General features: G+C 59.0%; 12 protein-coding genes across 12 annotated transcripts; 4 read left to right on the top strand and 8 right to left on the bottom strand.

Annotated features, from left to right (window-relative positions):
* Positions 1-85: 85 nt before the first annotated feature.
* Positions 86-960, top strand: MVES1_001610 (uncharacterized protein; the record flags this gene model as incomplete). Its single annotated transcript, XM_056206451.1, has 2 exons — positions 86-207; positions 234-960. The coding sequence occupies 2 exons, from the start codon at positions 86-88 to the stop codon at positions 958-960; spliced, it is 849 nt and encodes a 282-aa protein (XP_056062426.1).
* On the bottom strand, positions 961-4,917 carry ELP1 (Putative elongator complex protein 1; the record flags this gene model as incomplete). The annotated part of the gene is made up of 1 exon (XM_056206450.1): positions 961-4,917. One exon carries the CDS (start codon positions 4,915-4,917, stop codon positions 961-963), a length of 3,957 nt encoding a protein of 1,318 aa, XP_056062425.1.
* A 48-nt stretch (positions 4,918-4,965) lies between these two features.
* VAS1 (valine--tRNA ligase) lies at positions 4,966-8,130 on the bottom strand (the record flags this gene model as incomplete). Its single annotated transcript, XM_056206449.1, has 1 exon — positions 4,966-8,130. The coding sequence occupies one exon, from the start codon at positions 8,128-8,130 to the stop codon at positions 4,966-4,968; it is 3,165 nt and encodes a 1,054-aa protein (XP_056062424.1).
* A 314-nt stretch (positions 8,131-8,444) lies between these two features.
* Positions 8,445-9,273, bottom strand: MVES1_001607 (uncharacterized protein; the record flags this gene model as incomplete). Its single annotated transcript, XM_056206448.1, has 3 exons — positions 8,445-8,489; positions 8,516-9,151; positions 9,214-9,273. The coding sequence occupies 3 exons, from the start codon at positions 9,271-9,273 to the stop codon at positions 8,445-8,447; spliced, it is 741 nt and encodes a 246-aa protein (XP_056062423.1).
* Positions 9,274-9,744: 471 nt separating this feature from the next.
* On the bottom strand, positions 9,745-11,310 carry MVES1_001606 (uncharacterized protein; the record flags this gene model as incomplete). Its single annotated transcript, XM_056206447.1, has 1 exon — positions 9,745-11,310. One exon carries the CDS (start codon positions 11,308-11,310, stop codon positions 9,745-9,747), a length of 1,566 nt encoding a protein of 521 aa, XP_056062422.1.
* A 78-nt stretch (positions 11,311-11,388) lies between these two features.
* Positions 11,389-12,748, bottom strand: FPR3 (peptidylprolyl isomerase; the record flags this gene model as incomplete). Its single annotated transcript, XM_056206446.1, has 4 exons — positions 11,389-11,537; positions 11,567-11,704; positions 11,757-12,300; positions 12,335-12,748. The coding sequence occupies 4 exons, from the start codon at positions 12,746-12,748 to the stop codon at positions 11,389-11,391; spliced, it is 1,245 nt and encodes a 414-aa protein (XP_056062421.1).
* Positions 12,749-12,859: 111 nt separating this feature from the next.
* Positions 12,860-14,350, bottom strand: MVES1_001604 (uncharacterized protein; the record flags this gene model as incomplete). The annotated part of the gene is made up of 1 exon (XM_056206445.1): positions 12,860-14,350. The coding sequence occupies one exon, from the start codon at positions 14,348-14,350 to the stop codon at positions 12,860-12,862; it is 1,491 nt and encodes a 496-aa protein (XP_056062420.1).
* Positions 14,351-14,419: 69 nt separating this feature from the next.
* Positions 14,420-16,267, top strand: MLH3 (DNA mismatch repair protein; the record flags this gene model as incomplete). Its single annotated transcript, XM_056206444.1, has 1 exon — positions 14,420-16,267. The coding sequence occupies one exon, from the start codon at positions 14,420-14,422 to the stop codon at positions 16,265-16,267; it is 1,848 nt and encodes a 615-aa protein (XP_056062419.1).
* Positions 16,268-16,343: 76 nt separating this feature from the next.
* On the top strand, positions 16,344-16,945 carry MVES1_001602 (uncharacterized protein; the record flags this gene model as incomplete). The annotated part of the gene is made up of 2 exons (XM_056206443.1): positions 16,344-16,446; positions 16,473-16,945. The coding sequence occupies 2 exons, from the start codon at positions 16,344-16,346 to the stop codon at positions 16,943-16,945; spliced, it is 576 nt and encodes a 191-aa protein (XP_056062418.1).
* Positions 16,946-17,216: 271 nt separating this feature from the next.
* On the top strand, positions 17,217-20,033 carry ned1 (phosphatidate phosphatase; the record flags this gene model as incomplete). The annotated part of the gene is made up of 1 exon (XM_056206442.1): positions 17,217-20,033. The coding sequence occupies one exon, from the start codon at positions 17,217-17,219 to the stop codon at positions 20,031-20,033; it is 2,817 nt and encodes a 938-aa protein (XP_056062417.1).
* A 175-nt stretch (positions 20,034-20,208) lies between these two features.
* MVES1_001600 (uncharacterized protein) lies at positions 20,209-22,845 on the bottom strand (the record flags this gene model as incomplete). The annotated part of the gene is made up of 5 exons (XM_056206441.1): positions 20,209-21,798; positions 22,043-22,056; positions 22,130-22,269; positions 22,296-22,444; positions 22,471-22,845. 5 exons carry the CDS (start codon positions 22,843-22,845, stop codon positions 20,209-20,211), a joined length of 2,268 nt encoding a protein of 755 aa, XP_056062416.1.
* Positions 22,846-23,040: 195 nt separating this feature from the next.
* TSR1 (ribosome biogenesis protein tsr1) lies at positions 23,041-25,611 on the bottom strand (the record flags this gene model as incomplete). Its single annotated transcript, XM_056206440.1, has 1 exon — positions 23,041-25,611. One exon carries the CDS (start codon positions 25,609-25,611, stop codon positions 23,041-23,043), a length of 2,571 nt encoding a protein of 856 aa, XP_056062415.1.
* Positions 25,612-25,647: the final 36 nt, after the last annotated feature.

The raw sequence follows: 25,647 nt of genomic DNA, 5'->3' as shown, positions 1-25,647 counted from the left end.
ACCGGTAGCTGAATGTATCACACTAAAGACATGGGGAAACATGCCTCCACATCGCCGCGCCGGTCCCCGCTCCGCTCATACCACCATGTCTTTTCCCGCGCCGTACCAAGACATTCGTAGCCCCGAATTTTTCCAGCTCAGCTGGCTCGCGCCGTGGGTGCTGAGCGTCTCGTTCAACCGCCCTCCGGTGAATGCATTCCATACTGCGTACGTCCCCCACTAACTGACGCCAGCATGTGGACCGAGATGCACAAGATTTTCGCGCACATCCGCTCGGATGGCGACGTGCGTGCTGTGATCCTATCTGCAGAAGGCAAGTCGTTCACTGCTGGCCTGGACCTTACCGACCCTGTATTAACGGATCTGTACAACGAGAAATCAGACTCTGCGCGTATCGCCATTGCATTGCGCGAATTGATCGACCGCTTCCAGCAAGCCATCACATCCATAGAACAGTGTGAACGTCCTGTGATTGGTGTCTCGCACGGGTACGCAATTGGCCTCGCGATCGATATCCTGAGCACAACCGATATTCGGTACGCGGCCAAAGACTGCAAGTTTTCTATCCGCGAGGCTGCGATTGGTTTGGCCGCCGATATCGGCACCTTGCAGCGCTTTCCCAAAATTATAGGCAACGACTCCACCGTGCGCGAGCTTGCACTCACTGCGCGCTTCTTTGACGCGGAAGAGGCGTTGCAAATTGGCTTCGTCAGCAAGGTCCTCGACTCGCGCCAATCTGCGCTCGACGCCGCGTTGGCGACCGCAAACGAGATTGCCGCACACTCGCCAGTCGCCATCACAGGCACCAAGCAGGCGTTGGTCTACAGCAGGGACCACAGTGTCGCCGAGGGCCTGCGTTTCATGCAGTACCTGAATGCCGGGTTCTTGCAGACCGACGACATGGCTGCCGCCGTCGCTGCGGCCATGTCGAAGCAGAAGGCAGAGTATGCGAAGTTGTAGCTATGTGTGCGGATCCTCTAGCAAATACACTTTCCACTTCTCCCGCGCAATCTCTATTTTTTCGCGGAGCGGTGCACGCGCCGAAGCGCGCCATTGGAACAGCGCGGTAAGTGCTTGCGTTGCTGCGCCTTCTTCGCTCGGCTGGTGGGCCAAATGCGCGACGGCAGCTACTAGCGCCTGCTCCTGCTCGATGCGCTGTGCGTCTTGCGCCGTAGATTGCGCAAAGAGTGTGTCTGACGCAGCCGCACAGTTCGATTCGAGTGCGAGCACGCGGTCTTGCAACGCCTTCGCAGCAGTGCGGTACGCTCCGCCAAACACGGTCATGACGGGCAAGAGCCGCGCAATGTCGAGCTGCAATGTGCCAAGGCGTGAAGTGAGCAGCTTACGCACAGAATCGTAAAGGTAGCCTTCTTCGTAGATACTCCCTTTGCGCCCCGCATTCTTCTTTTTCTCCTCGCGTTTCTGCTTTGCGCGCGAGCGGCCCGTTTGCTTGGTGGCCAGCGACAATGTCGACTGGGTCTGTACGCTCGGTGCCGTGGTGTACCGCGTAAACTGTGTAAGCTGTGACATGGTGTCGCTCATCACGTCGATGTTCTCCAGGCCCGGCAGTGTTTCATCCATGTAGAAACTAGAGGGGTTGCTCTTCTTCTTCGCCTCGAGCTCGACAAGGCGCGCGACTTGCTTACCGAGCTGCGCATCCATATCGCCCGCCTCATCCATGGCCGCCGCCTGTGCATCCATCGCAGCGGGCTGGACATGCGTCTCGAGCAGGTCCATGCGGTGCTGGGCTGCACATGTGCGGTGCGCTTCGACCAGTGCATGTGCGCGGCAAAGCAGCGCAACGCACTGCTCGGTGTCGTGCAGATACTCGAGCGCAATGCGCCCTGCATCCTTGTAGCTCTCGCGCGCTTCAAGCTGCTCGACCAGCGCATGGGCGAGCGCATGCACGGCTGGTGCTGGCACATGTTCGGTGGTGGCAATCGTGAGCGCCTCTTGCCACATGCCTGCCTCTTTGAACGCTTCCATCGCGTCGAGCGGCTGGTGCGCAAGCTGGAACGCCGGCGCAGCTTCGGCGGCGCGCTGGTGCGATGCAAGGTAGGCGCCAAACAGCGCGTACGCCCTGCGCAGATTCGGTGCGTCCTGTGCCCACGCAACGAGCCCTTCGCGGTAAAGTTTATGGCGCACCATGTACGCCATTGCCTCCTCTGCAAAGCTCGGTCCTGCACCGGCCAACGCATACAATGCCTTGGCATGGCGGCCGAGGTGGTCGTCGATGGCGAATCGTTGGTACGCCTGCGGCGTCTTCGCACGCAGTTCGCGCAAAAACGGTACATACTCGCGTGGATCTTTTTGCGAGTGCTGCGCGACCAGCAAAGCGAGCGCAAAGTCGTACATGCCCAGCGCAACACGGAACAATTGCTCGGCATTGACGAGGAAAATAATGTACTTGCACGCCTCCTCGGCCAATGCAAGGTCGGTGGTCATGTACTGGACCAGGACGCGCAGACCGCCTTCGTAGTCCGGCGGGTCTTTGCGTACGTACGCCGTGAGCAGCGAGGACAGATAGCGCCGCTCGCCCGCGCGCGGCAAAGCGGCAATGAACGCATCGCAAATGCGATTGACCTTTTCCGAAGCAAACCCGGTCGCTTCACGCGCGACAAGCGGGCGGTACAGCCTCTCGGTCACGTCGTCGTTGCGCATACTCGAGAGCAAAAGGTTAATGTGGTCGACATTGCTCACTTGTGCAATCAGCTCGTCGACATGTGCGAGGAATGCATCCGGCGCATGGTCGTGCAGGATATTCAGATCTACACGGTGTGCCCTGCTGATCCGCAATGCCTCGCCGTATGCGCCGCTATCCAGACGGGCACGCACCACGTCAAGCACCATGGGCCGGGGACAAATGGTCTCCAGATTCCCGCGCGGCATTTGCAAAACAAGTGCCATGTTGCTCGGGACAGCAGCCACGATACGACTCCCTCGCTCGATGCGGCGTCCAAGCTCGAGTGTATGGGCATCGTGTGCGAGCGCCTCAAGGGGCTGGAAGCGCGCCTCGTGCGTGTGTGTGGTCCAGACCATCAAGCAGTTTGTCACGGCAAACGAGCTGGCATCTTTGGCAAGGATACGCGTCTCGTCCGTCGCGGCGATAAGATGTCCATCGCGCGCAAGCCCAATACTCACTGTCTTGTCTGCGAGTGTAAAGAGATAGAGTGAGGCGCAGAAGCGCCCCAGTGCGGTGAGGGATACGGGCTGCGCTCCTTGGGCGTAGAGCGTCACTTGGCCGTCGGCGTCGTGCAAAGCAAATGCACCGCGCATGCCATGCACAGGAACGAGGCGGTGCAGTCCGGCTTGGATGGGAATGCACACTTGAGCGCCGTCATTGACTAGATGGAGCGCTGCGGCAGAGAGGACGGCCAGTGCATCGCCGGCGATGGCGACTTGGTACGCCGCCTCGTCTACACGTATGTGTGCGATGCGCTCTGTGACAAGCATCGCGCCGTACGCCAAACGCCAGAGGTAGACATGTCCGCGGGGGTACAAAACGGCAAGTGTATCGTGCGTTGCTTGGGCGTTCCACCCCATGTGCAGCGGCACACCCATCGCTGGGTCGTCTACAAAAGACACCGCACACATGGGCGGCGGCACATTCTGCAGCTGGAACGGCGTCAGCAGCACAGCATTCCCATCCTGCACCGCGACACAAGCCGCGCCCTGGGACACAAGCGTTTCCTGCGCCAGAATGCGGCGTGTAATGGCAGACGCGTGCACAATGTAAAGCCACAAAGGCTCCTCGCGGTGCCACACGACTTGGGCCACAGATGAAAACGTATACTCTTGCTTTAGGTACCAGTGGTAGTTTCCCGTCGTCCATAGCTGGACGACATGCACGTCGCCGCGCACCAAATGCACGGCCAATACTGCGCCGTCGGCATTCCACACGAGCGCTTTGACGGCGTGGGCATACGTCCAGGGTGCAATCGGCGCGGCACTCACGCCCTGCGGCGCCGCGCCGCTCTCTTCGCGCAGCGAAAACTCGCCGTGCCGCAGCCCGTTGCGCTCGAAAAATACCACATCGTGCCGTCCATTGCGGCCCGGCTGCCACTCTTCGCCGCTGGGTGCGACGCCCATGCGCTGGGTAGTGGCAATCGCATTGCCCACGGGCCGGCACGCAAGCACGTGCGAGATGCCGCGCACGCTCGGATCCGAGGTTGCGCTGAGTGCGCCAGTGCGTGTATATATACGCAAAACGCGGCGCATTTCGCGGTCGAGCGAGGAGACGACAAAAAAGGCGCCGTCGCTGCGCCAGGAAATACGCGCGAGCCCGTCGTCTTCCGCGACGGGTGGGCCGCGGCCAATGTTCGCGGTGGCCGCGGCCATGGCGGCCTGCTTGCCTTCGGAGCCGTGGAATTGGGTCGTCTTGGAGCCCCAGCCGAGGTGCACGGGCTGGTCGTCGCCAAACTCGTCTGTGAGCAGCACGGTTTCGTGCAGGACTTGCAGCTCGCGGCTCATGAGCAAAATGCGCGTCTCTCCTTGTGCATCCGGCGCTGTGATGAGGACTAGGACATCTTCGTCCGGACTCCATGCAGCTGCGAGGAGTCCTTGCTCGACGGAGCCCACAATGTCTGCGCGCATCGTTTCCAGCGGCAAGAGAATAATGTCACCGCCGGCAGTGACTGTGCATAGTGCAGGACCATGCTCGGCAGCCTCACCGCCTTCGGATATAAGCGTGAAATCAAGCAATTCATCGCGTGTGGCCGCGGAGACAACCGCCAGCGATGCTACTTCTTCTTGTGTGGCCGTGGAAAGCCGTGCAAACGTGAGCTGGACAAGGGATGGAGTGTCACCGTGCACAACACGCGCGGCATATACATTGTCTCGCGACTCGGTATCCGGCGCCACAGCGTGCCATGCACCGGACCCAAATGCCTCCACGGCGAGGCTCACCACATTTCGCATGAAAAAAAAAAGTAGTGGAGGCCGTGGCTACACAAGACTATGTGGAGGTTAGGTTGCGCGCAGCGACGCAAATTTGTCCTGCGCTTGGAGCAGCGCGCTGCGCTCGGCTTGCAAGTCGTCCAGCCGCTGTTGCGTGCTCGTACGCACATCCTCGGGTGTCTTGGACCAATCAGGTTTTTCTGTGAGTGCCTTGGTCCGCTGCAGCTGTGTATCAGTGAGGTTGAGCTTCTTGGCGAGCTTGCTCAGCTCCACGTCCACTTCCACGAGACCCCGTACAAGAACATGCACTTGGATCGTCGCAGAGACAGACGCAACAACACATCCCGCCGGTACATGGCCAACACTATCGACCACGACAACCGACTCGCACCCTTTCGTGAGCGTGTGCACGATACTCTTTTGCGTGTCAAGCATGGCGCGCGTAGCTTCAGTACTCGCCTCGATAAACACTTGGACCTTGGAGGTAAGCCCGTAATCGGCAGCAAGACCACGCGCCGCACGGACCACGGCAAAGACCTCGTCAAACTCACTTGCCGCGCGTTGGAAATCGTGCGCAGCGGTCCAGATGGGAAAGCGCGCGAGAGAAATGCTCTGGGCTTTTTCGTCGGGCCTTGTGGGCAAACGGTGCCAGAGCTCCTCGGTGACAAAGGGCATGAATGGATGCAAGAGGCGCAGGCCGCCGTCCAGGCACGCATACAACGTCCGCTGCGCCGAGAGGCGCGCGGCTGGATCTGCATCTGGTTCGGTGATGGGCTTGATCGCTTCGATGTACACATCGCACAAATCATACAGCCAGTAGTTGTATACGGCGTTTGTCGCGCCCATAAACGAACGGCACTCCATATCCTCCGTGACTTGCTTCGCCGTGTTGTTCAAACGGTACAGAATCCACTTTTCCACAAGACTTTGCGGAACAAATGCATCTTCTTCCACCAAAGGAAGCGGTGCGAATTCATTCTGCAGCTTGAGCAGTGCGAATCGCGTCGCATTCCAGAGCTTGTTGCAAAACTTGCGGTAGCCTTCGACACGCATAATGTCCAGGTTGATATCGCGGCCAGCGGCCGTGTAGGCACAAAGAGTGAACCGCAGTGCATCTGTGCCGCACTGGGGAATGCCTTTGGGATAATCTTTCTTCTGGCCCTGCTCCGCTTTCTGCATTTCTTTTTCGTCCAAGTTGCCCTCGCGCAAACGCCCTTGGAGGCCTTGCAGCGAGATGCCCTCGATCACGTCGATCGGGTCGATGACATTGCCCAGACTCTTGCTCATCTTGCGGCCGTGCGCGTCGCGGACCATGGCGTGACAAAACACCTCCTTGAAAGGAAGCTCGCCCGTGTGGTAAACACCGAGCATGATCATGCGTGCGACCCAGAAAAAGAGTATATCCCAGCCAGTCTCGAGCAGCGAGGTGGGGTAAAAATCGCGCAAGTCTTGCGTTTTTTCCGGCCAGCCAAAAATGCTAAAGGGCCAGAGGGCGGAAGAGAACCACGTATCAAGCACATCCTCGTCCTGCTCCAATTTGAACGCACGGCCTTGTGCCAGGGCCGTGGCGCGGTTTTGGGCTTCGTCCTGTGTGCGGCCCACAACCCACCATTTGCTTTCGCCAACATCCTGCTCGACGCCGTCCATGTTCACAAAGTATGCGGGGCATCGGTGGCCCCACCAGAGCTGCCGGCTTACACACCAATCTTGGATATTCTCCATCCACCGGAAAAACTCGCGCTTGCTCTGGGGCGGCTCGATCTTCATATCCTCCGCTTGGACTTTGGCCACGGCCGCGTTGGCGAGCGGCGCACAGCGCACCCACCACTGCGGCTTCATTACCGGCTCAATCACATCGCCAGAGCGAGAGCAGAGGGGAATGACCATGGGGTTGTCGTTGGTCTCGACGTAATAGCCGCGGTCTTTTAGCGCTTGGACCACGGCGCGGCGCGCACTGAAGCGCTTCATCCCGGCGAACTCGCCTGCATTGGCGTTCAGCGTGCCGTCGTCGTTGAGAATGTTGATAAAGGGGAGCGCGTGGCGCTTGCCGACTTCGTAATCGTTGGGATCGTGCGCGGGAGTAATTTTGACTGCGCCGGTGCCAAACGCCATGTCAACGGCAATGCTGTCGGCCACGACGGGGATCTCGCGGTCGCGCAAAAAGGGATGCTGGAGCATCTTGCCATGGTACTTTTTGTAGCGCTCGTCGTCGGGGTGGACGGCGACAGCCGTGTCGCCCAAAATCGTTTCTGGACGTGTGGTCGCGACAATGATTCGCTCGTCGCTGCCGACGATGGGGTAGGCAAACGAGGTTATCACGCCAAACTCGACGCGCTCGTTGGCTGGGTAGCCAGGCACATGCATGAGTGTGCGCCCGTTGATCTGCTTCTGCTCGACTTCAAGGTTAGAGAGGGTGGTATTCAGCGCAGTGCACCAATTCACCAAACGGTTCTCGCGGTAGAGGATGCCGTCCTCAAACATCTTGCAAAAGTTTTCCGTGACTGCACGCGAGCGCACATCGTCCATGGTAAAGACCTGCCGAGAAAAGTCGAGGCTCGCGCCGAGACGGCGCATCTGGTTCGCGATCCGCCCTTGGTACTCGTCCTTCCACAAAAAGACCTTTTCAAGGAAGTTCTCCCGACCGTAGTCGTAGCGCGTTTTCCCTTCTAACTTTGCAAGGCGTTTCTCGACGACACTTTGGGTCGAGATGCCCGCATGGTCGTAGCCAGGGACATAGAGCGTCCGGAAGCCACGCATGCGGTAGAAGCGCACAAGCGAGTCTTGGATCGAAATTGTGAGGGCGTGACCAATGTGCAGCACGCCTGTTACGTTCGGAGGAGGGATCGGTACGACAAACGTGTTGCTTGGATCGTAAGGGTGCTCTTCCGTGACGGGCTGCGGCTGGAAAAAACCCATCTTTTCCCACCATGCGTACCAGGACGACTCGACATGCATCGGGTTGTATCCAGACTCCATAGGTGCAGAGAGGTCTTTCATGTCGCCAGGGGCGGTCGGGTCGTGCCATGCAGGCTCCTCCTTGACGGCTTTCTTGACCTTTTCCTTCTTGGCGGTGCTTGGGGGAGGAGCGCTTTTTTCTGATTTCAACGCATTCTTTGCCGAGCTTTTCGCCTGCTTCTCCGCAAGCTTAGCTGCTTTTTTCTGTGCGGATTTGGACGAGGGCTCGGCACTGAGCACGTCTTCTTGCCGCGTTTCGGTCTTGGCGGGATTGCTCATGGAAAATCGCGCAAAATGCAAAAAAGAGTCGCTTCTATAGTGGCTTGTGTACGGTACACACGTATGCTTCGAAACAGAAATCCAATTTCGTGCGCAGCGCCACGCTCGCATGCACTTGCTCAAGGCGGCAGTAGAAAGCGTGACTCGCCGCAGTTCCTAAAGTGGTCACGTGGTCTACGCGTCGCGTCGCGCATGAGATGCACAGCACACAATACAGGCGCAGCGTCGAATGCGCGCAAAAGGAGCGGCGCGGCGTATGGAGACTAGATAGGAGAATACAAGCAATTGTGTACTAGTTATAACATATTGTGCCCTTATTTCTTAGCGGTCTTCTTGGCAGCAGCCTTCGTTGCGGGAGTCTGGTGTGAGCGTGCGGGGTACGTACCTTGGCCTTGGAAGCAGTCTTTTTCACGGAGCTTGCCTTCTTTGCGACTGGCTTCGTTGAGGGAGTTGCCTTCTTCACGGTCGTCTTCTTTGCTGTGGGCTTGGCCGTCTTCTTCGCAGAAGTCTTCTTGGCTGCGGACTTTGCGGCAGTCTTCTTGGCTGCGGGCTTTGCGACAGTCTTCTTGGCTGCGGGCTTTGCGACAGTCTTCTTGGCTGCGGGCTTTGCGGCAGTCTTCTTGGCTGCAGGCTTTACAGCAGTCTTCTTGACTGCGGACTTTGCGGCAGTCTTCTTGGTTGCGGGGTTTGCAACAGTCTTCTTCGGCGCGGCCTTCTTGGCTGCAGGCTTAGCGGCAGTCTTCTTGGCTGCAGTCTTTTTCGCACGAGTCTTGGCCGGTGCGCTCGCCTCGGTCTTGCCTTTAGCAAGCAGCCTGACTTTGCCGCTCGCGCCTTTGGGAAGGGAAAAGACGCCTTTCGACTCGCCGCGCAAGATGGCTTGGTTAAAGTGTGCATTGAACGACGCAAGTGCGATGCGGCCCGTGTCGGGATGCTTAGCAAGGATGTACTTCTTGATTGTGGGGCGGCCAAGACCGAGACGCGCCTCGAGTCCATGGGCGATAATCGCCTCCTTAATCATGTCCTGCGCATCGTTAGTGTCTGAACGCGCGACGCGTCGCGACGCGTCGCGTCGCAAACACGTACCTCATACGTAAGAGAAGTAGTCTTCTTCGTAGCAGTGGCCTTCTTAGGTGCAGGAGCCATGGTGATTGTGGATGCAAGTAATAACTGTGGTGGAGGGGAAACAAATGCATTGATGCATTTGAATTGTTTTTAGGGGATGCGTCGAAATGAGGGCCCTGCTCGATCGGGCGATGGATTGTGCGCCGCGGGGAAACATGTCAATTTTTGACTGAAATTATCGCTTAATGTACACTAGCGTATATAGATTGTATTTGGATACAGAGATCGGTGTACGGTGCGGCTGTCGGCTGCCGAGGGAGCAGCAGGCCCCCTCCCGCGCACTGCTCACGCACTGCAGTGTCGTGCGCGACGTGGAAATAGAAAACAAATAGTGCCTCGCGATGCCTGGTACAGGAGCATATTATGTGGGCTGCATCGTCATCCTACCGAAGCTTGTCTACACACAGACAACATTGCCGCTAGCACCGACCGTGCGGATGCGAATCGGGACTGATCTGTGCACAGGATCATGCCCGATCCTCCACGTGACTTCTATGGCGCACGAGCCGCCAAAGCGAGCGAATGCTGGCCGGCGGTCGTCACAGCAACGACGAGCCAGGCGCCAGGCTCGCCTGGCATAGGCACCAGCGTCGGGGTCGACTTGCTCTGATCGTCGCCCCAGTTTTCTCCAGGCTGTCCCATAGCATCATCCGACGTAGTACCCCACGAGTAGAGCGCCCCATCCGCGCCCAGCGCAAAAGTAAAGCGGAGCCCAGCAGCAACTCCAATAACCTTGCTCTGGCCGTCCTTGGTCGCATCAGCCGCTGCGTACGCTGGCGCATCGGGAAACGGCACACGAGCCGGCATGCGCAGCTCCTGCGGATGGCCCGGCGGCAGCCCCAGCTTGCCCTCGTCGCCATCGCCGCAAATATAAACGTGGCCATTCGACAGGAGAAAGACGGAGTGGAACTCGCCGCCCTCGACCTGCACGACCCGCGCACCATCTAGTAATGGGCGCTCCAAGGCCTTGATTCGTGTTGGTCGCGTCACCTTGTCTTTCTTGCTCCCTGTGCCCGTTTGGCCACGCGTATTGAGGCCCCAGGCAAACACACGGCCGTCTGCATCCACGGCAAAGCTCGTGTTGAGCCCTGTTCCGATATGCACAATGTTCTTGAGCTCCGGAATGACGCTGGGCGTGAGCAGCATGTCCGCGGGAGGGTCACGCTTTGTATACTGGGCACGCACGCGGTACATGTTGGCAAAGCGGCCCAATTGCGAAGTGCTGTTCAGGCCCCACGAGTAGACGCGGCCGTCCAGGGTCAGAGCCAGAACGTGGTTCTCGCCGCAGGCGATTTGCGCAAAGCGCTCTTGTTCCAGTGCACGCACCAACGCAGGCGTCCACAGCTCGCGCGGCGCATCGTCGACGTCGGTATCCGAAAAGCACACCTTTCCTTCGCCGTCCTTGAAATGACCCCATGCGATCAGGCGGCCATCGGTATCCAATGCAACGCTATACCCATCCGAAGCAGCAACTCGAGCCGCGCGGAAACGGAGCGTGCCGCCCGCGCCAGTCGGCGATACGCCGTCCAACGGCTTCAGCACGTAATAGTCTTCGTCTTCCGTCGCGTCAGAGTTTTCGCGGTGCGTCCGGCCAAGCGTGCCGTGGTCATCGCTTCCGCAGGACAGGATCCTGCCATTCGCATCAATGATAAGTGTATGCATGCCTCCAGCAGCGACCATCTCGGCTCCGCCCTTGCCCAGCTCGCCCGCATCGGTCTGCTGCGAAATGCTCTTGTTGCCAAACGGTTTGGGCTTGGTGAGCTTGTTGATGTTCTCGTCGTCTGGCGGGCCAAGCGAAAGCTGACCGGCTTCGCCTGTGCCCCATACAAACAGCTTGCGTGCCACTACAGTACCACTGTCGTTTGCATCGCGCCGCCGCGTATTGTATACGGCGGCCATGGTACGGAGGCCGCCGCGGCCCGCGTCCAAATCGTCCTCGTGCAAGGGAAGGATCGGCGCGGGCGCAAAATTCAATGTTGTATCCTGTCTAGTGCGTTTCGCACTAGGTGGCGCGTCAGACGCGGCGCGCTTGCGTGTCTGTGTATGCTTGGGCGGCATGGTAGGGGCAGGCGAGCACAGACGGCGGCCATGTCCGAATGCACGTGACGAGCGGGCGAGACGTTGGCACTACGTACTTTACTTGACTTCCAAAAGCTTGACATCAAAGATGAGTGTAGAGTTGGCGGGGATGCCAGGGAGTTTAGTCTTCCCGTACGCTAAATGCGGAGGGCATTGCAAACGGCGTTCTCCGCCTACTTGCATACCCTTTACGCCTTGGTCCCAGCCTGTTGTTAGAAGAAGTACAGATACATACCACGAATGACCTCGCCCTTGCCGAGGCGGAAGGAAAAGGGCCTGCCTTTGGTGTTCGAATCAAATATGGAGCCGTTCTGTAGCTTGCCGACGTAGCGCATGCTTACGCGCGTGCCGGGCTTGGCTACAGGGCCCTCGCCTGGTTTCACGTCCTCAATTACCAAGCCGGAAGGAAGCGCTGTCTTAGAGACCAAAAATTGCGTTAGCAAGGAGCTTGGCAGAAATGTTGTTGCGCACCTTCTCCTCCTTACGGGAAAGCGGGGCCGCGCTTACCTCGCTGCGCAGCTTCTTGTTCAGTCTCTTGCGCTGACTCCGGCTGAGCTGCGGTTCTTCGTCCTCGATGTTGACAGCGGAACGCTTCCTCGAAGGGACGATCACAACTTGGGGCTCGTTAGAGTCTTCTTCATCCTCGTCCTCGTCCTCGTCCTCTTCGTCATCGTCCTCGCCATCGTCGTCCTCCACCTCGTCGTCCTCGTCGTCGTCGTCGTCGTCGCCAAAGTCCTCGTCGTCTTCCTCGTCGTCGTCCTCATCGTCGTCATCATCGGCGGCGCCAAGAAGAGCGAGTTGACGTTGGTTCTCCTCCTCGTCCTCGTCCTCGTCCTCGTCACGGCCCAGATTGCTCAGCGACGACGGGAGCATGTAGTTACCAATGATATCGACAGGCTCGTTTCCAGAGACAGAGATTCCGACTTGCTCTTCCTCGCTGATTTGAAGGTTGAGCGTCACCTGTTCGACCTGCGGTTAGTCATTGCCATATAGAATCACGTACTTTTTCCGGGATCAGGGAGCAGACAACGTACGAATCCTCCTCGGTGAAGATCGGCTCGTCAAAGTCATCCTCGTCATCATCCTCGTCATCATCCTCGTCATCATCCTCGTCATCATCCTCGTCATCATCCTCGTCGTCGTCGTCGTCGTCGTCGTCGTCGTCGTTCTCAGCCTGGCGGATAGCTTCGGCAATTTCCTCATCGTCCATATTGTCCAGATCATCCAAGTCATCCTCATCCAAGTCGATAGGATTGCCCGCGTAGTGGACACGGAGCACCGTGCGCTTCTTGCCACTAAGGTCCTCTGGGTTCGAGTAGCTCACATTGGTAATCTGAATGTCGCGGATCGTGTCCAAATGATAGATCTCCCCCGGCATGAGCCGCAGCGTAAAAAATTCAACAGGTCCAGCGCTCATGTTTACGAAGGGATGTACTACTTGGTAGGATGGATACAACCCTCCGTCCGTGCCAACTATTTTTTTTTCGGTCGCCACGTGGAAATGTGCTAGAACGTGCCCTTACCTCCACTACGATCGACGCTTGCGTTTCACCGAAAGTACTCGAACGCCTAGGTCACCCGATCCGGCAGGTGGACGCGTGGCTTGTGCGGCTGCGTCCTGGGCACATTTTTCGTCGTGGGCGGGGGTAGCCTGTATGGAAAGACGGACGGATGGGATGCCTTGCGCACTGCCCGGCTCTCTATTCCCCCGCCGTGCTACGGCACTCGCAAATTCTTCGTAGTACTGTTTGGTCAGCCGCACAGTCTCGGTAGCATCTGCCCAATTACAAGAATCGCGCAGTAGGCATTTTAGCACCAGCTCGTCTAAGAGTCCATGCGGAAGTGCACATGGCTGTGCATCCATCGTCATAGCTGTTTCCACCGCCTCGCTACTCCCCAGCGTACTCGACTGCACTACAAACACACCCACAGCGTTGCCTGCGCTGCATTCCTGGCGGAACCCCATCTGCTCCCAGAACGCATCGACCGACGTGCGGTCGAGTGCTTGGCGCTCACGGAGCGCCTCGCGCTGCGCCACGCTCGATGCTTGAGCAAGCACAGGCGGGCGGTAGCTCGGATCGTGCGCCTCGCCCAGCAGCTCGTTCAAAAAGCGGCCCTTGGGATCGTCTGGGAAGATGGGGACCAGTGTCGCCAGTGTGCGCTGCTGCATACCTTGGCTCACGCGCAGCGTGCGGCGCGCTTCTTGTGGCTGGATGTGTAGCGGAAGCGGCGGGAGTGCATCCTCGCTGCATGAAGCACCTTTGGCACTGTATGGATGGCCGTACACCCACTGTGCGTCGGCCAACTTGGCCATGCGCGAGCCGCTGGGGTAGTTGCCAGGGCGGACGAGCGGTGCAATGGGGTGTGAATCGTTGCGTGCAAAGCCGGGGATCGTATAGAATGCATGGATCTTTTCCGTGTCGCACCGCGCCGTGTATGACAGCGCCTCGCTCAGGCACAGTCTCCACCAGCGTATGAGCGCGGCGTCAGAAATGACGCGCTTGTCTCGGTGCTGCGGCGAGTTGGGAAAGAGGTATGCGGGCTGTGCGCGCGCGAGAACATGCACCGAGACGTGCAAAACTCTGCCGCGCCGCTTCGCGGGCCAGTGTGCCTTGGCGATAAAATAGTGCAGAAAACCAGCAGTGAGCGCCATGGGCAGGCTCGGCGCGCCGCGCATGTTGGGGCCGAAGCCCGTCGAGTCTAATTTCGAAATGTACAAGAGCGCGGCCTCAAATTCCAGGATGGTGTAAATATACGCCTCGAGCGCGTATATCATCCGCGCTTCGCCGCCGCATGGTTTCCAGCTCGCGGTGAGCACGACCTGTTCCTGCCATACAGGCAGTGCGTCGCTCCACTCGTGAAGCTGGACATGTGCGAGTGGGTATACAGCGTGAGTAGGAACAGGTCGGCTAAACACAGCATGCACATGCACCTCGCCGTCCTCGCGCGACGCAAAGTGCTGGCGGAGCGCGTCACTGCAGTACGCCAACAGCGCTCGCTTGCGCTCCTCGCATGGCATGAAGAAGGTACCCCCGATTGCCCGATGTAGTAAAATGGGCCGATTCGCACTATGGACCGTACTTGATGCATGCGCTATTTGCCGCAGGCGACTGCCGCGCGGATCCGCGCGGCGCTGCGCATGCCGAGCATAAGCAGCCTTGTGTATGAGCTGTGCACGAACGCGATCGCGGCGGGGGCGACCGATGTCGAGATCCACGTCGATCTCGATACATGGACGTTAGCATGCACGGATCGCGGCGCCACCTTTACAGCACGCCCGCCGTTTGAAACACAGCACACGCTCGGGATGCTGCCATGGCTCGGGATGCTGGACATTCGCGCCGGAGCACCCACGCAATTCACATTTATCCAACAGGATGCACGCACCCTCTGCCACGACGAAGCGCCCTCTTCGTCTTTGGCACGACAAAGCACGACCTGCGTGCGCGTGCGCGACGTGTTCAGCCGGCTGCCGGTGCGCCGCAACATGCTCCGCACGCGTGCGGCAAAGCAACGAGAGCTCGCGCGAATTCGCACGCAGCTCTGCACACTTGCGCTCTTTCACCCATCGACAAACGTAGCGCTCTATCACGGTAGTATATGCGCGGTGCGGATTCCACACGCGCCCTCGATCCCTGCGCGCCTGTGCCGCATGGCGCGGCCGAGGCCCAAGCATGTGCACAGCGTGTGCACGTTGCAGCGCTACGCTTCTTGGGAGGTCACGATGCGTGCCTGGGTCGGTGCTCATGGCGAAGCGACTACAGCGCTGCAGTACATTGCCGTGAACGGCACGCCGATACCACGCGAGCGCGGTGCGGCTGCTATGTACGCGCTGCGCCATGCGCACCTGGCAGATGCGCTGCCTTGGCAAGACGGCGCAACGTATGCGTCGATTTGCGCTGGCGATGGCTCGCTGCACCGCCATGTCGCTTCGATGCTGCACACGCTCGTCCAGCCACGCTCCGCCGCACATACACACGCGCTGTTTGCCGTCGATCTTTTCATCACAGCAGCGCCATGGAGTGCTCGAGAAGCGCCGCGCAGCTGGTACATGCTGCTCGAGGAGCTCGTGTGTGCCGCGATGGACGAAGCGCCGAAGATGCCGCGCACACTACCGCGCACACTGCCGAGCACGGTACGCAGTGCCTACTTTGCGCCGCACCCGTCGCGCGCGGCAGTGCATGCGGACCTATACCCACTAGCACGCGTTGAGCCTGGCGAGGCTTTTGCGCATACTGCACTGCGGCGCGCCCATGTACTTGCGCAAGTGGATGCAAAGTACATTGTATGTACATGCCGTACCGGCGACGCAAGCTGGCTATTGTTTGTCGATCAGCACGCCGCAGACGAGCGTGTGCGCCTTGAGCAGGAAATTGCAGCGTACGTCACTGCTTGCGTGCGTGCACAGACAGAGGCGCATGCAGCCCATATACAAGCACTTGCGTCGCCGTTGCACCTGGCCCCGGATCCGTCGATGCTCCCGCGCGATACACTTGCGTTTTGGGGTTTTGGGATTGAGTATACGCCGACAGGATGCATTGTGCACCGCATTCCACACATCCTCGCGCGCGCATACAAGCGAGAGCCTTTGCTTGTGCATGCAGTGCTCACGGCGTTTACGCACCAAAGCGAAGGGGAAGTGCGCGAATGGTCGCAATGGCTACGCACGGCCGCACATGCACCGGGCGGCTCAAGCATTGTATCGGCGATGCGGTACCTGCCGCGCGTCTTTGTACACCTGATCGAGACGCATGTGTGCCACACGTCGATTCGGTTTAATCAGGCGCTTAGCAAGCAGCAATGTAGCATGCTTCTTGCGCAGCTCGCAGATACCTCGTTTCCGTTTCTATGTGCACACGGGCGCCCGTCTATAATCTGTATAGCTACTACCTCCGTACCGCGGCGGCGTCCTGTAGATTGGGGGCGTGTAGAGTAGCAAGGTGGCGCGCGCACGGACCCACGTGACCTCGTCGTTTTCGTTCTTTTTCGCGCGCGCGTTCGTTTGCGGCGACATGGATTTGACCAACTTGCGCGAGAGTCTGGAGACGAGTGCGGGGCAGGCGCACGAAGCGCAGCGGCGCATGTACGACGAGCGGCTTACGAGTGAATTTCGACGTACGTCTTCCCTCTACTCACCACAGTGGCCGCTCTGCAAATGACCAACCTGTACAAAAAAGGACTCGAAAACACGCATTCCGCGTTCCAAGCAGGGTATACTCAGGCACTGCGCGATACGCTGGAGCTGGTATGCGGCTCGGGAAGTGACACAAGCACAGCCGCGTCGCTGCAGCCCCTCGCGCAGTACCTGACGGACCGAATCGAGTCGCTAGCGCCCGAGCAGGACGCGCCGGAAGGGTCGGATCTGCACACTGCACCGAAATCCACGTTCTGTGCACAGCATCTCGACCGCGAACCACACGTGCTTTTCGAGGAGAAAGCAGCGGCCGCGCCGACCATGCCGAGCATGACGCCGCGCCGTCACGCCCTGCCTTCCGAGACCGACACGGACGCTGCATCGGAGGGGGTGTTGAGTGACTCGCCGCCTCCTCACGCGCGGAAATACCGGCGCAGCAGCAAGCGCCACCGTCACGAGTCCAGTGGTCCAACCGCGTAGTGTCGCGACGATACCCCCCGTCCCTCTGCGACGCGGCGCGTCTGCATACTAATGATACCCCGTAGCACTACAATCTATACCCATTTCCGTCCTGTATCCGGATTTCTTTCGCACTTGCGTAGCATCCCTCCTTGGCCCTGCTTTCACACCCCGAAACGTCCAATTGCGACGCCAGCAAGTCCGGCGTGCCCACGTGCGCTCGGGAAACGTGTGGAGGCCCGCCCTAGGACCGTGCTCTCCCAACCAAACTTGCCGAGCGCGAGTCGGCGGCATGCAGTATGTGGGCAAGCTCGTGTCTTCGGTGTATAATACTATTACGCCGAACATCAATCCATCTACGCTCAACGGTGCGATTGATGTGATTGTCGTGGAGCGCGAGTGCGAAGTAGAGGAAAAAGTGACACAGGAGGACAGCACCGAACGAATTGTGAAGCGCAAGACAACCGAGCTTGCCGCGACCCCCTTTCATGTGCGCTTTGGAAAGATGAGTGTGCTGCGGCCCGACGAGCGCAAGGTCACATTGCACCTGAACGACTCGCCGGAGGCGCTGCCGTTTGCGATGAAAGTCGGCGAGAACGGCGAGGCATTCTTTGTGATGAAGATTGACGACATGCCCGGCGACGTGCCGCAGGCGCTGATGACGAGTCCGATTGTTGGATCGACAGATGACTCTACGCTGAGGACGGAGCCAGAGCCGCTGGATCTTGGTGCGTCTGAAACGTCGTCGCCAGCGCTTGATCCAGGCCAGACGGAAGCACCAGAGGAGCTTGCAGAAAGCGATCTCGCCGCAATGCGCACGAGCAAAGACATGGTGAAGAATGTACTCGATATGGATGGATACAAAATGACCAAAAACAAGCAGGAGCAGGCGCTTCGCGAAGGCAAACGCTTTGCGGACGAAATGCCACTCTCTCGGCGGCACGGCGGCGTGGGCAAGTTTGGGTTCCGCGAACGACTGGACCGCAAGCAGTCGCACTGGCACAAGCAGTCGTTTGAGCGTGCGGTCCATGACTCGGACACGTTCAAGCATTCGCGCCGCGCCAGCGATAGCTCCGTGCATGCGCCCGACTTGGATCGGGACGCTCCGCGCACGCAAGAGGCACCGCCGCGCCTGCCCATCTCCATCAGCGACTCTGCCCTCTTGCACAGCTCGAGGTACATGTACGAAGTTCCTCGCGGCGGCCCCGCAAGCGATGCGTCCGTTCCGCCGGGCACGACGCCCGCTGTGCTTGGCCCTGCACAAGAGAGCGAGCTGGGCGAGCTTGCATGCGCGGAAAGCGACCCCTACCTGTTTCAGCTGCGCTTGGACAACTATACACCCTATACTTTCGAGCTCAGTCTGTGCAATACGGGCGCGTCTAGCACACAGGGCGTTGAATTTGACGAGGCGCGCGTCTCGTTCCAGCGATTCGCGGAGGATGCGTCGATCATTGACGATCCGCGCCTTTGTATCCGGCACAATGCCACCTACCATGTACGCTCCACCGACCCCGACATGTTTGCGACGCTTGCGCTCTACCGCAATGTTCAGCTCCAAACGGACAAGACGAGCGCGGGAAAAAGCGAGACAAAGCCTAGCGTTTGGAGCCGCTTGTGGAGTCCGCGCACGGAACCCGTCCAAACCCCCATCGTCAAGTCCAAGTCGGTGCTTGTGTTGCCCGCGCAGGACAAGGACACGGCGGACGTTGCAGAAGAAGCGCCGGCCGCCGCGCAGCCCCGTACCGAAACGTATGCCAAGACGCTGCGCCTCACATCCGACCAACTCAAGCAGCTTGGCCTGCGCAAAGGCGCCAACAACATCACCTTTTCCGTCACGTCGTCATTCTCGGGCCTCGCGACGTGCCGCGCGCGTGTATTTTTGTGGGACAGCAAGTTGCCTGTTGTGGTGTCCGATATCGACGGCACCATCACGAAATCCGACGCACTCGGCCACGTCTTTACGCTCATGGGCCGCGACTGGACACATCTGGGCGTGGCAAAGCTGTACCACGACATTGCTCAGAATGGGTACCGCATCATGTACCTCACTTCCCGCGCCATTGGCCAAGCGGAGCTGACGCGCGACTACCTTGCCAACATTGACCAGAACAACTACCGTCTCCCCGACGGGCCCGTCATTATGAGTCCCGACCGTTTGATGGCCAGTCTGCACCGCGAAGTGATTCTGCGCAAGCCAGAAGTGTTCAAGATGGCTTGCTTGCGCGATATTGCGCGCCTCTTTGGCATGGACCCAAGCGCAGCGACGCAGGCACAGACAATGGAGCCCTCCATGGAGTGCAATACGCCGTTCTACTCGGGGTTTGGAAATCGCATCACGGATGCACTGAGCTACCGGAGTGTGAATATCCCTTCGTCGCGCATCTTCACCATTGACGCAAATGGCGAGGTCAAGATGGAGCTTTTGGAGCTTGCAGGGTACAAGTCGTCGTATCCCAACATGACAGACTTGGTCGACCAGATGTTTCCCCCCATTGCCCACGACCACGGCTCCAAATCCAACGCATTCACCGACTTTGTCTTTTGGCGGGGAGCGCTCCAGGATATTGAGCTGCCGCCGGATCATGAGCTTCTGCCGGACGTGCCGTCGTCTCCAATTATGCGTGGCTTGCGCAGCCCCAGGAACACGTCTGGGCGCGCTTCCCCCGCAAGCTTGCCGCAGGGGACGCCAGAGCCTCCGGCGCAGGAACGGCCGAGTAGGTTCCGCCGCTTTGGATTCTCGCGACTTGGACTGCGTCGCAAGAAGGACACAGATGAGGGGCCGAGGTCCCTGGATGCGACGTACACGTCGACGGACCCTTTAGCGTCGCCGCCGGAGATTGCCTCGCCGCTCGCCAGTTCGTTTGATACCGAGCGCGAACTCAGCACGTCGGCTGAGCTGGAGGAGGCGCTGGAAGTGCTTGCAGAGAACAATTGTGGGGAGCAGAGGGAGCGCGCGCGTAGCGTTTCGCCGTCGACCATATTTCCCTCGTTGCATGCGCGCGCGCGCAAAAACGAAGAGAAGAAAGAGGACATTGCAGACGAGCCATTTGACTTGGACGATGATCCAGTGCTAGCTGCAGGCGATATCCAGTTTGAATGGCGCGGCTAGGCATGGCATGTAGCATCACTAGTATACCTGAATGATTCTCCGCCTACGCAAGGGTTATGATCGGCGACAGCAGCGCGCAGAGGCATGCGTTGCTGTCGCCGATCATTTGCTTTAGACGTGGCGCCTGGACACGTCCATGCCCCTTTTCCTTTTCGTGCTACCGACATATTTACAATTAATACACGTTTTTCGTCTGTTTCGGCGCAAACACCTGCCGCGTCGCACTGGGCGCGGGCCAAAACTCGTCGTCGGGGCTTGCAATCCGCTCCGCTGGGTGTTTTGCGCCATCGTCCCATGGCTGCGACGCACGCGACAGCTTCGATCGCTGCAGAAGCTCTTGCTCAGCGGCACGCGTCGTTGCGCGCATCGAGAGCGCGTCGTCGACGTCCGAATCGGACAGCCCGTCAAAGTCGTTCCACGTCCAGAACCGCCCCTCTTTCGGGCGCTCGGGCCGTTTCCCGAGCTGGGGCAACGGCACAACACTGATCCCTTTCGCATCCGGCCGGCGTGGCAGGAGCGGCGAGGGCGTTGGGATGCTTACACTGGGGTCTGGGTCCGCAAGCACATAATGGTTTTTTTGCGCGCGTTTTCTCGCCTCCGCACCGATCGCCGCGACTTTGTTTTCGCGCCGGCGCTGTGTTTCGCACGCATTCTCGATATTGCGCTGCGCGCGCGCCTGTTTTTCCTCCTGCGCTGCGACGCGCAGGCGCTCCAATGCGGCAAAGCCCCATAAAGAGGCATGCAGCGGCTTTATATCCTTGTCGCCGACATGGCGCGCAGGGATTCGCTCGCCATCGAGCAGTGTTACCATCCCTGTGCCACCCGGCCTGATCGCGCGCACGAGCTCGCGGCGGCGTAGCCGTTCCTCAAGCAAGGCGGCGCTACGTTGACTTGCACTCGATTCATCGCGGCTCGTCCGCGCAAACACATTCCACGCGCGGCTTGTCGACGCGCGCTCTTCCATTCGGTCGCACTCTATCGAAGTGCCCGGACACATAGAGCCGGTGCTGTTGCTCCGCCCAATGCGCGCTTTTCCAGAGCTCTCTTCTTCAACGAATATCCTATTCTCGTACGGGTCCGGCAGCGGCGCAAATCGAATGGCACGGCGTGCAGGCGACAAATCGCGCCCTGTCGAGATAGTGGATGGAGACGGATCGCGCGAAGAGTAGGGCGAGGGATTGCGGACGGCGCGCGCACCCCCGCGCATGTGTTTGTGTACTTCGGAGCACTCTGTCTGGGTATCCTTGGTGTCCATCTCGTACTCTGTCAGCGACGCGGCACGGCTTTGGGCCAGCGCGTGTGCTGCGGCCATGCTGCGGCGTGTATTGATAATTGCATTCAACTCGGCGAGCTCCTCAGCGCCGATCGGCATGTCGGTGCTCTCGGCATCGCTCCCGCTATCGGACGCATCATTCATCGTAACGGTGCGCCGCAGAGCGCGCGCTTTGAGCAATGCTGCTCGCCATCCCGCACGCTGCAATAATCGGGGATGGCCTGTTTTGTCTGTCGGTAACAGCTTGCGCCACACCGGCGGGTCCGTCCCGTACTGTACAGGCAGCTGCGTATGCACTGGCGCAGGGAGTGCCGTGCCATACGTGCCGGTCGAGCGGCGCCGCGCATGTGCGCTGTGGTTGAGCAGGATCGAGGTCGGCGGCGGCGACCGCGAGACCTCATCAATGTCGCGCGGAGTAGAAGTACAAGGCGCACTACCTGTGCGCACAAGCAAATCGCGTTGGTCAGCAGGGAGCGAAGCGCGTGCGTCCATCTATCATAGACGGGCGCGTGTTTCGCTACGTGATGAGGGTCGTGGAGAGCGTGCCGTGTGGGGATTGAGTTGTTGAAACAATACCGGCCAATCAGGTGCCGGCATTGCAATGCCGCCATCTACGGACAAGCGTAGGATCGCAGGTGCCTGGCGGTGTCACGCGTGTGCTGCAAAGAGACGAGCGAGGAGAGCAGTACGCGGGAGGTGCATGGCAACTGAAGATGATTCCAATGGTACCAACTACATAGTGACGTGTGACTGACAGACTAGTATTTTTCGTTCGTTTGGGGCGCAAGCGGGGCACTTGCGGACGCGTTGGGGGTGATTGTACCGGACATGTCAGATGGGAAGAAGAGGAGCCGCGAGCGATGCAGGATGGGCAGCTTGGGGAACAGGACAAAAAGCAGCGCGCCCAAATTAATCCCAAACAGCCATGGGTCGTAATGCGTGTAGTGTGTCGATAAAAGGAAGCTGCGGTGAGCGTGCAAGCAACGTACAGTCCAATCGGAAGGCTCGTCAGGTACTTTTTTGCAGGCGTATACTGAAATCCTTGGTCGATCTGCTCCCAGAGTGTGAGGTCGTCGTAGGCGCCGCCGCTCACATCGAACGGCGCACCCTTGATCAGATGAAAGATAATATAGGTCACCTGGTGTGAGTAGCAAGTAGACGTACCACCATGTATCCCATGGTCACCATGGTCCACTTGACCGAGTCAGACACGCCGGGGATTTCGTTGATAATCATTTTCGCAAGCATGATTAGGACGACATGGATCACCCAGGCGCCTTTCATATTCACCCACTCCGCATTTACATTCTGTGAAACATTCTGGTCGACAAGCTGCTCAGGCGTCTCCTGCACTTGTTTTACCATCACAAAGCTGCTCGAGCTTCCACGATGGTGATGGCCGCTTCGCTTGCCAGGAGACAAGGCGGAAAGGTCTTGTGCTGGAAGACTTATGCTCGTAGAGCTCTCATCCCCAACCGCAAACTCGGGGACGCTGTCAAAGCGCATCCGTGGACTCGACGACTGTAGGGTCGCTTGCATCCTTGTGTCACGAAAGAACAACGTCGAGTGGCGTAGCACTTGGGCGTACTGCATTCGGCCGAATCTACAGGCTACGGCGTGGCATGCCAGCTTGGCTTGCGGTGAACAGCGTGGACCAGCGCGGGTATACGCGCTTGTACAGGTTCATCAGCACGGTATCCATTTGCGATAGGGGTCCGTCAAAGTGGGCTGTGGTCAGTAGATATTGTACATACCCTTAAAGTAGCCGTGCGTGCCGAGCGACTCTTTGATATGACCGGTGCGGCCGTACTTTGTCCGCAGCGTGATCGGGGCAAAGTACCGCACATCGTCGGCATTGAAAAACATAAAGCGGATCGTAGCGATACGCTTATGCAGCTTGTAGGGATGGCCAGAAAGTACGGCACGCTTGGCAATGATCCGCGTCGGCGCGGCGTCCAAAACGCTTCCCGAGCCCACCAGGAACGGCGATTGCTCGGCACTGATGCCCATGTCATCGTACCCAAACTCCTTGTTCTCGGACCGGAGTCGGAATAGAACGACGGGAATGCTTGCACCACCAAACGTCACGGGTGCATACACGCTTCCGACAGCTGCACTGATGCCTTGGGGCAGGAAACGCTCGTACTTGTACACGTCGTTTCCTTTGCGGCCGATGCCGCGCAGGTGTTGCGAGTAGACAGGACTCGCCATGTACCGCCGGAAGCCAAGGCATACAAGGAGGGGGTCCTTGGACCGGACTGGCGCGTCATACTCTGTGTTGCGCGTGACGGTAAAGTTGACGACACTCTTTTTGTGCTCGTGACGCAAGAGGCCAAAGAGCACAAAAGGCGTCTCGGATTTCTTCTTGGGGTCGGGCGGCGCACCGCCTGTGCTGCGCAGGGCCCGCTCTGCGGCTTGAGGGGGAACGTCGCTGAGCCAGATCGAGACGCGGATGCCAGGGGATACACCTTCCATAAGCGCATTCGTCTCGACGCGCTTGCGTGTCTTGGTGAAATCGTCAAATTGGTAGAGCCTTGCGTAGTCTTGAGGCAGGTCTTCGTATGGGTCCCATGCGCTTGTGTAGAGCGACTCCATCCCGCGGAATCGCGCAAAACGTTGGCGCGCAGGGATCTCAACAGGCGTGTCTACCTCGTCGGGGAATACGGCGTCCTGCGCAGCGCCCTTGCTGATCTCGCGCTCGCTTTGTTTGTGCGCAATATACTCTTCAATTGCGGCACGGTCCATATCGTCATTGTACTCTTCCTGTTCTTCTGTAGAGCCGTCGTCTACGGCGGCAGTGTCGATATCTGCGGCCATGTCTTCTGCCATATCCTCTGCTTCTGCTTCTTCTGCTTCTTCCTCTTCTTCCTCTTCTTCCTCTTCTTCCTCTTCTTCTTCCTCCTCCTCGTCATCATCGTCCTCGTCATCACTCTCTATAACCCACGCCGCTTGGTATCGCTTCTGTGCGTCGGTGGTAGCTTGTGAAATGGATTTCGGCGTGGTTCCTCGCGGCGCAGGCGGCAAATCCATCGCTGCGTCGCCCATGGCCGCAGGCGCCTGTGCCATTTCTTCTTCCGTAGGCCACGTCTGCTCGTTCGCGAGCGCATCAACCTCGTTCTCACTCGCACGCTCGTCGGCCTCCTCTTCATTCCTAGTATCAAGCACCGTGCCAGGCACGAGTTTTTGCGGCGCGTCCTGCTCCATCGAGACATCTGCCGCCTCCCATGCCGCACCACGCGGTGCATACAGAATCCTTTCCACAGGGAAATCGCCAAAGTCTGGGACATGGACGAACCGGTTCGCACTCAGAGGCACGCCGCGGATCCAGCCCTGGATTTTGAGCAAACCAAGCCCGTCGTCGCGCGGCACGTACTCGGCATCTTCGGCAATGCACCACGACCGAAAATCACGCCATGCTACGCGCTTTGGTGTACTTGTCGCTACTGTGCGCACCAGCAAGCTCCGACTCGCTGCATCCTCCAAATCATGCATCTTTTTTACCTCGGGGCAGAAATACTGCACAAAACTAAGCAAACTCTTGCGCACGCCCTGTGCATCTTTGGTTTGGGCATGCTTCTTGGACGACTTTGCCCATGGCTCATCGTCGGCTGTGCGGACAGTCGGCACTGCTGCAAGCGCCAGCGGCATGCCTTGTGCTTGCAGTGTACGCAAGCACAGTTCACCCCACGAGCCCGGCTCAATAGATGCATGCGCCGACAAAAGGAACACGACGAAATCCGAGCTGCGCACTGCGTCCATGATCGGGAGTAGTGCGCCAAAAGGCAGCGGCAGAAACTGGATCGTTTGGCGGAAACGCGTGGCATCGAGCTCGCAGAAAGAGAGGTGCTTGGCCTGTGCTTCTTGAACGCTGTAGCCCGGCACAGCAGATACACCGAGCGCATCTCCATGCTGCTCAAGTGTCTGCACTGCACTCCATGCATCGCAGTCGAAGCTGAGCGGCACGACGGCACAGATGCGCGGCGCTCCGGCTTTTTGCACTCCGTGTGTCGATCCTGTGCGCTGCTCGCCACGCAAGCCAGCACCGCCAAGTGCGCCTTGAAAAACACGTGTGCTTTCGAGCAGTGCAGCGCGTTTCTGCTGCGAAGCTTGCTTGGATTCGTTCCGGCGGTTGCTCCGCGATCCTTCAGCGCCGCCGGCGGTGCGCAGCGGAGTAGCTTTGTGGTCGCGCGACGGGGCCGCTTCGCTTTTACCTTTGGAAGCGCGTTTCAGCGCGCCTTTTGTCGCATGCCCAGACTTGAACCGCTTGTTCGACTGCTTCAGCGTCGGCCGGTGCGAGAACGGCATGGTTTGCAGGAAAAAAAGTCGCGCGCGGACTGAGCC

This window comes from Malassezia vespertilionis, chromosome 3, assembly GCF_029542925.1.
Source record: "Malassezia vespertilionis chromosome 3, complete sequence".
In the NCBI taxonomy this organism is placed as follows: Eukaryota; Fungi; Basidiomycota; class Malasseziomycetes; order Malasseziales; family Malasseziaceae; genus Malassezia; species Malassezia vespertilionis.
The sequence above is the reverse complement of the archived record's forward strand: the minus strand, read 5'-3'. Positions and strand labels throughout refer to the sequence as shown.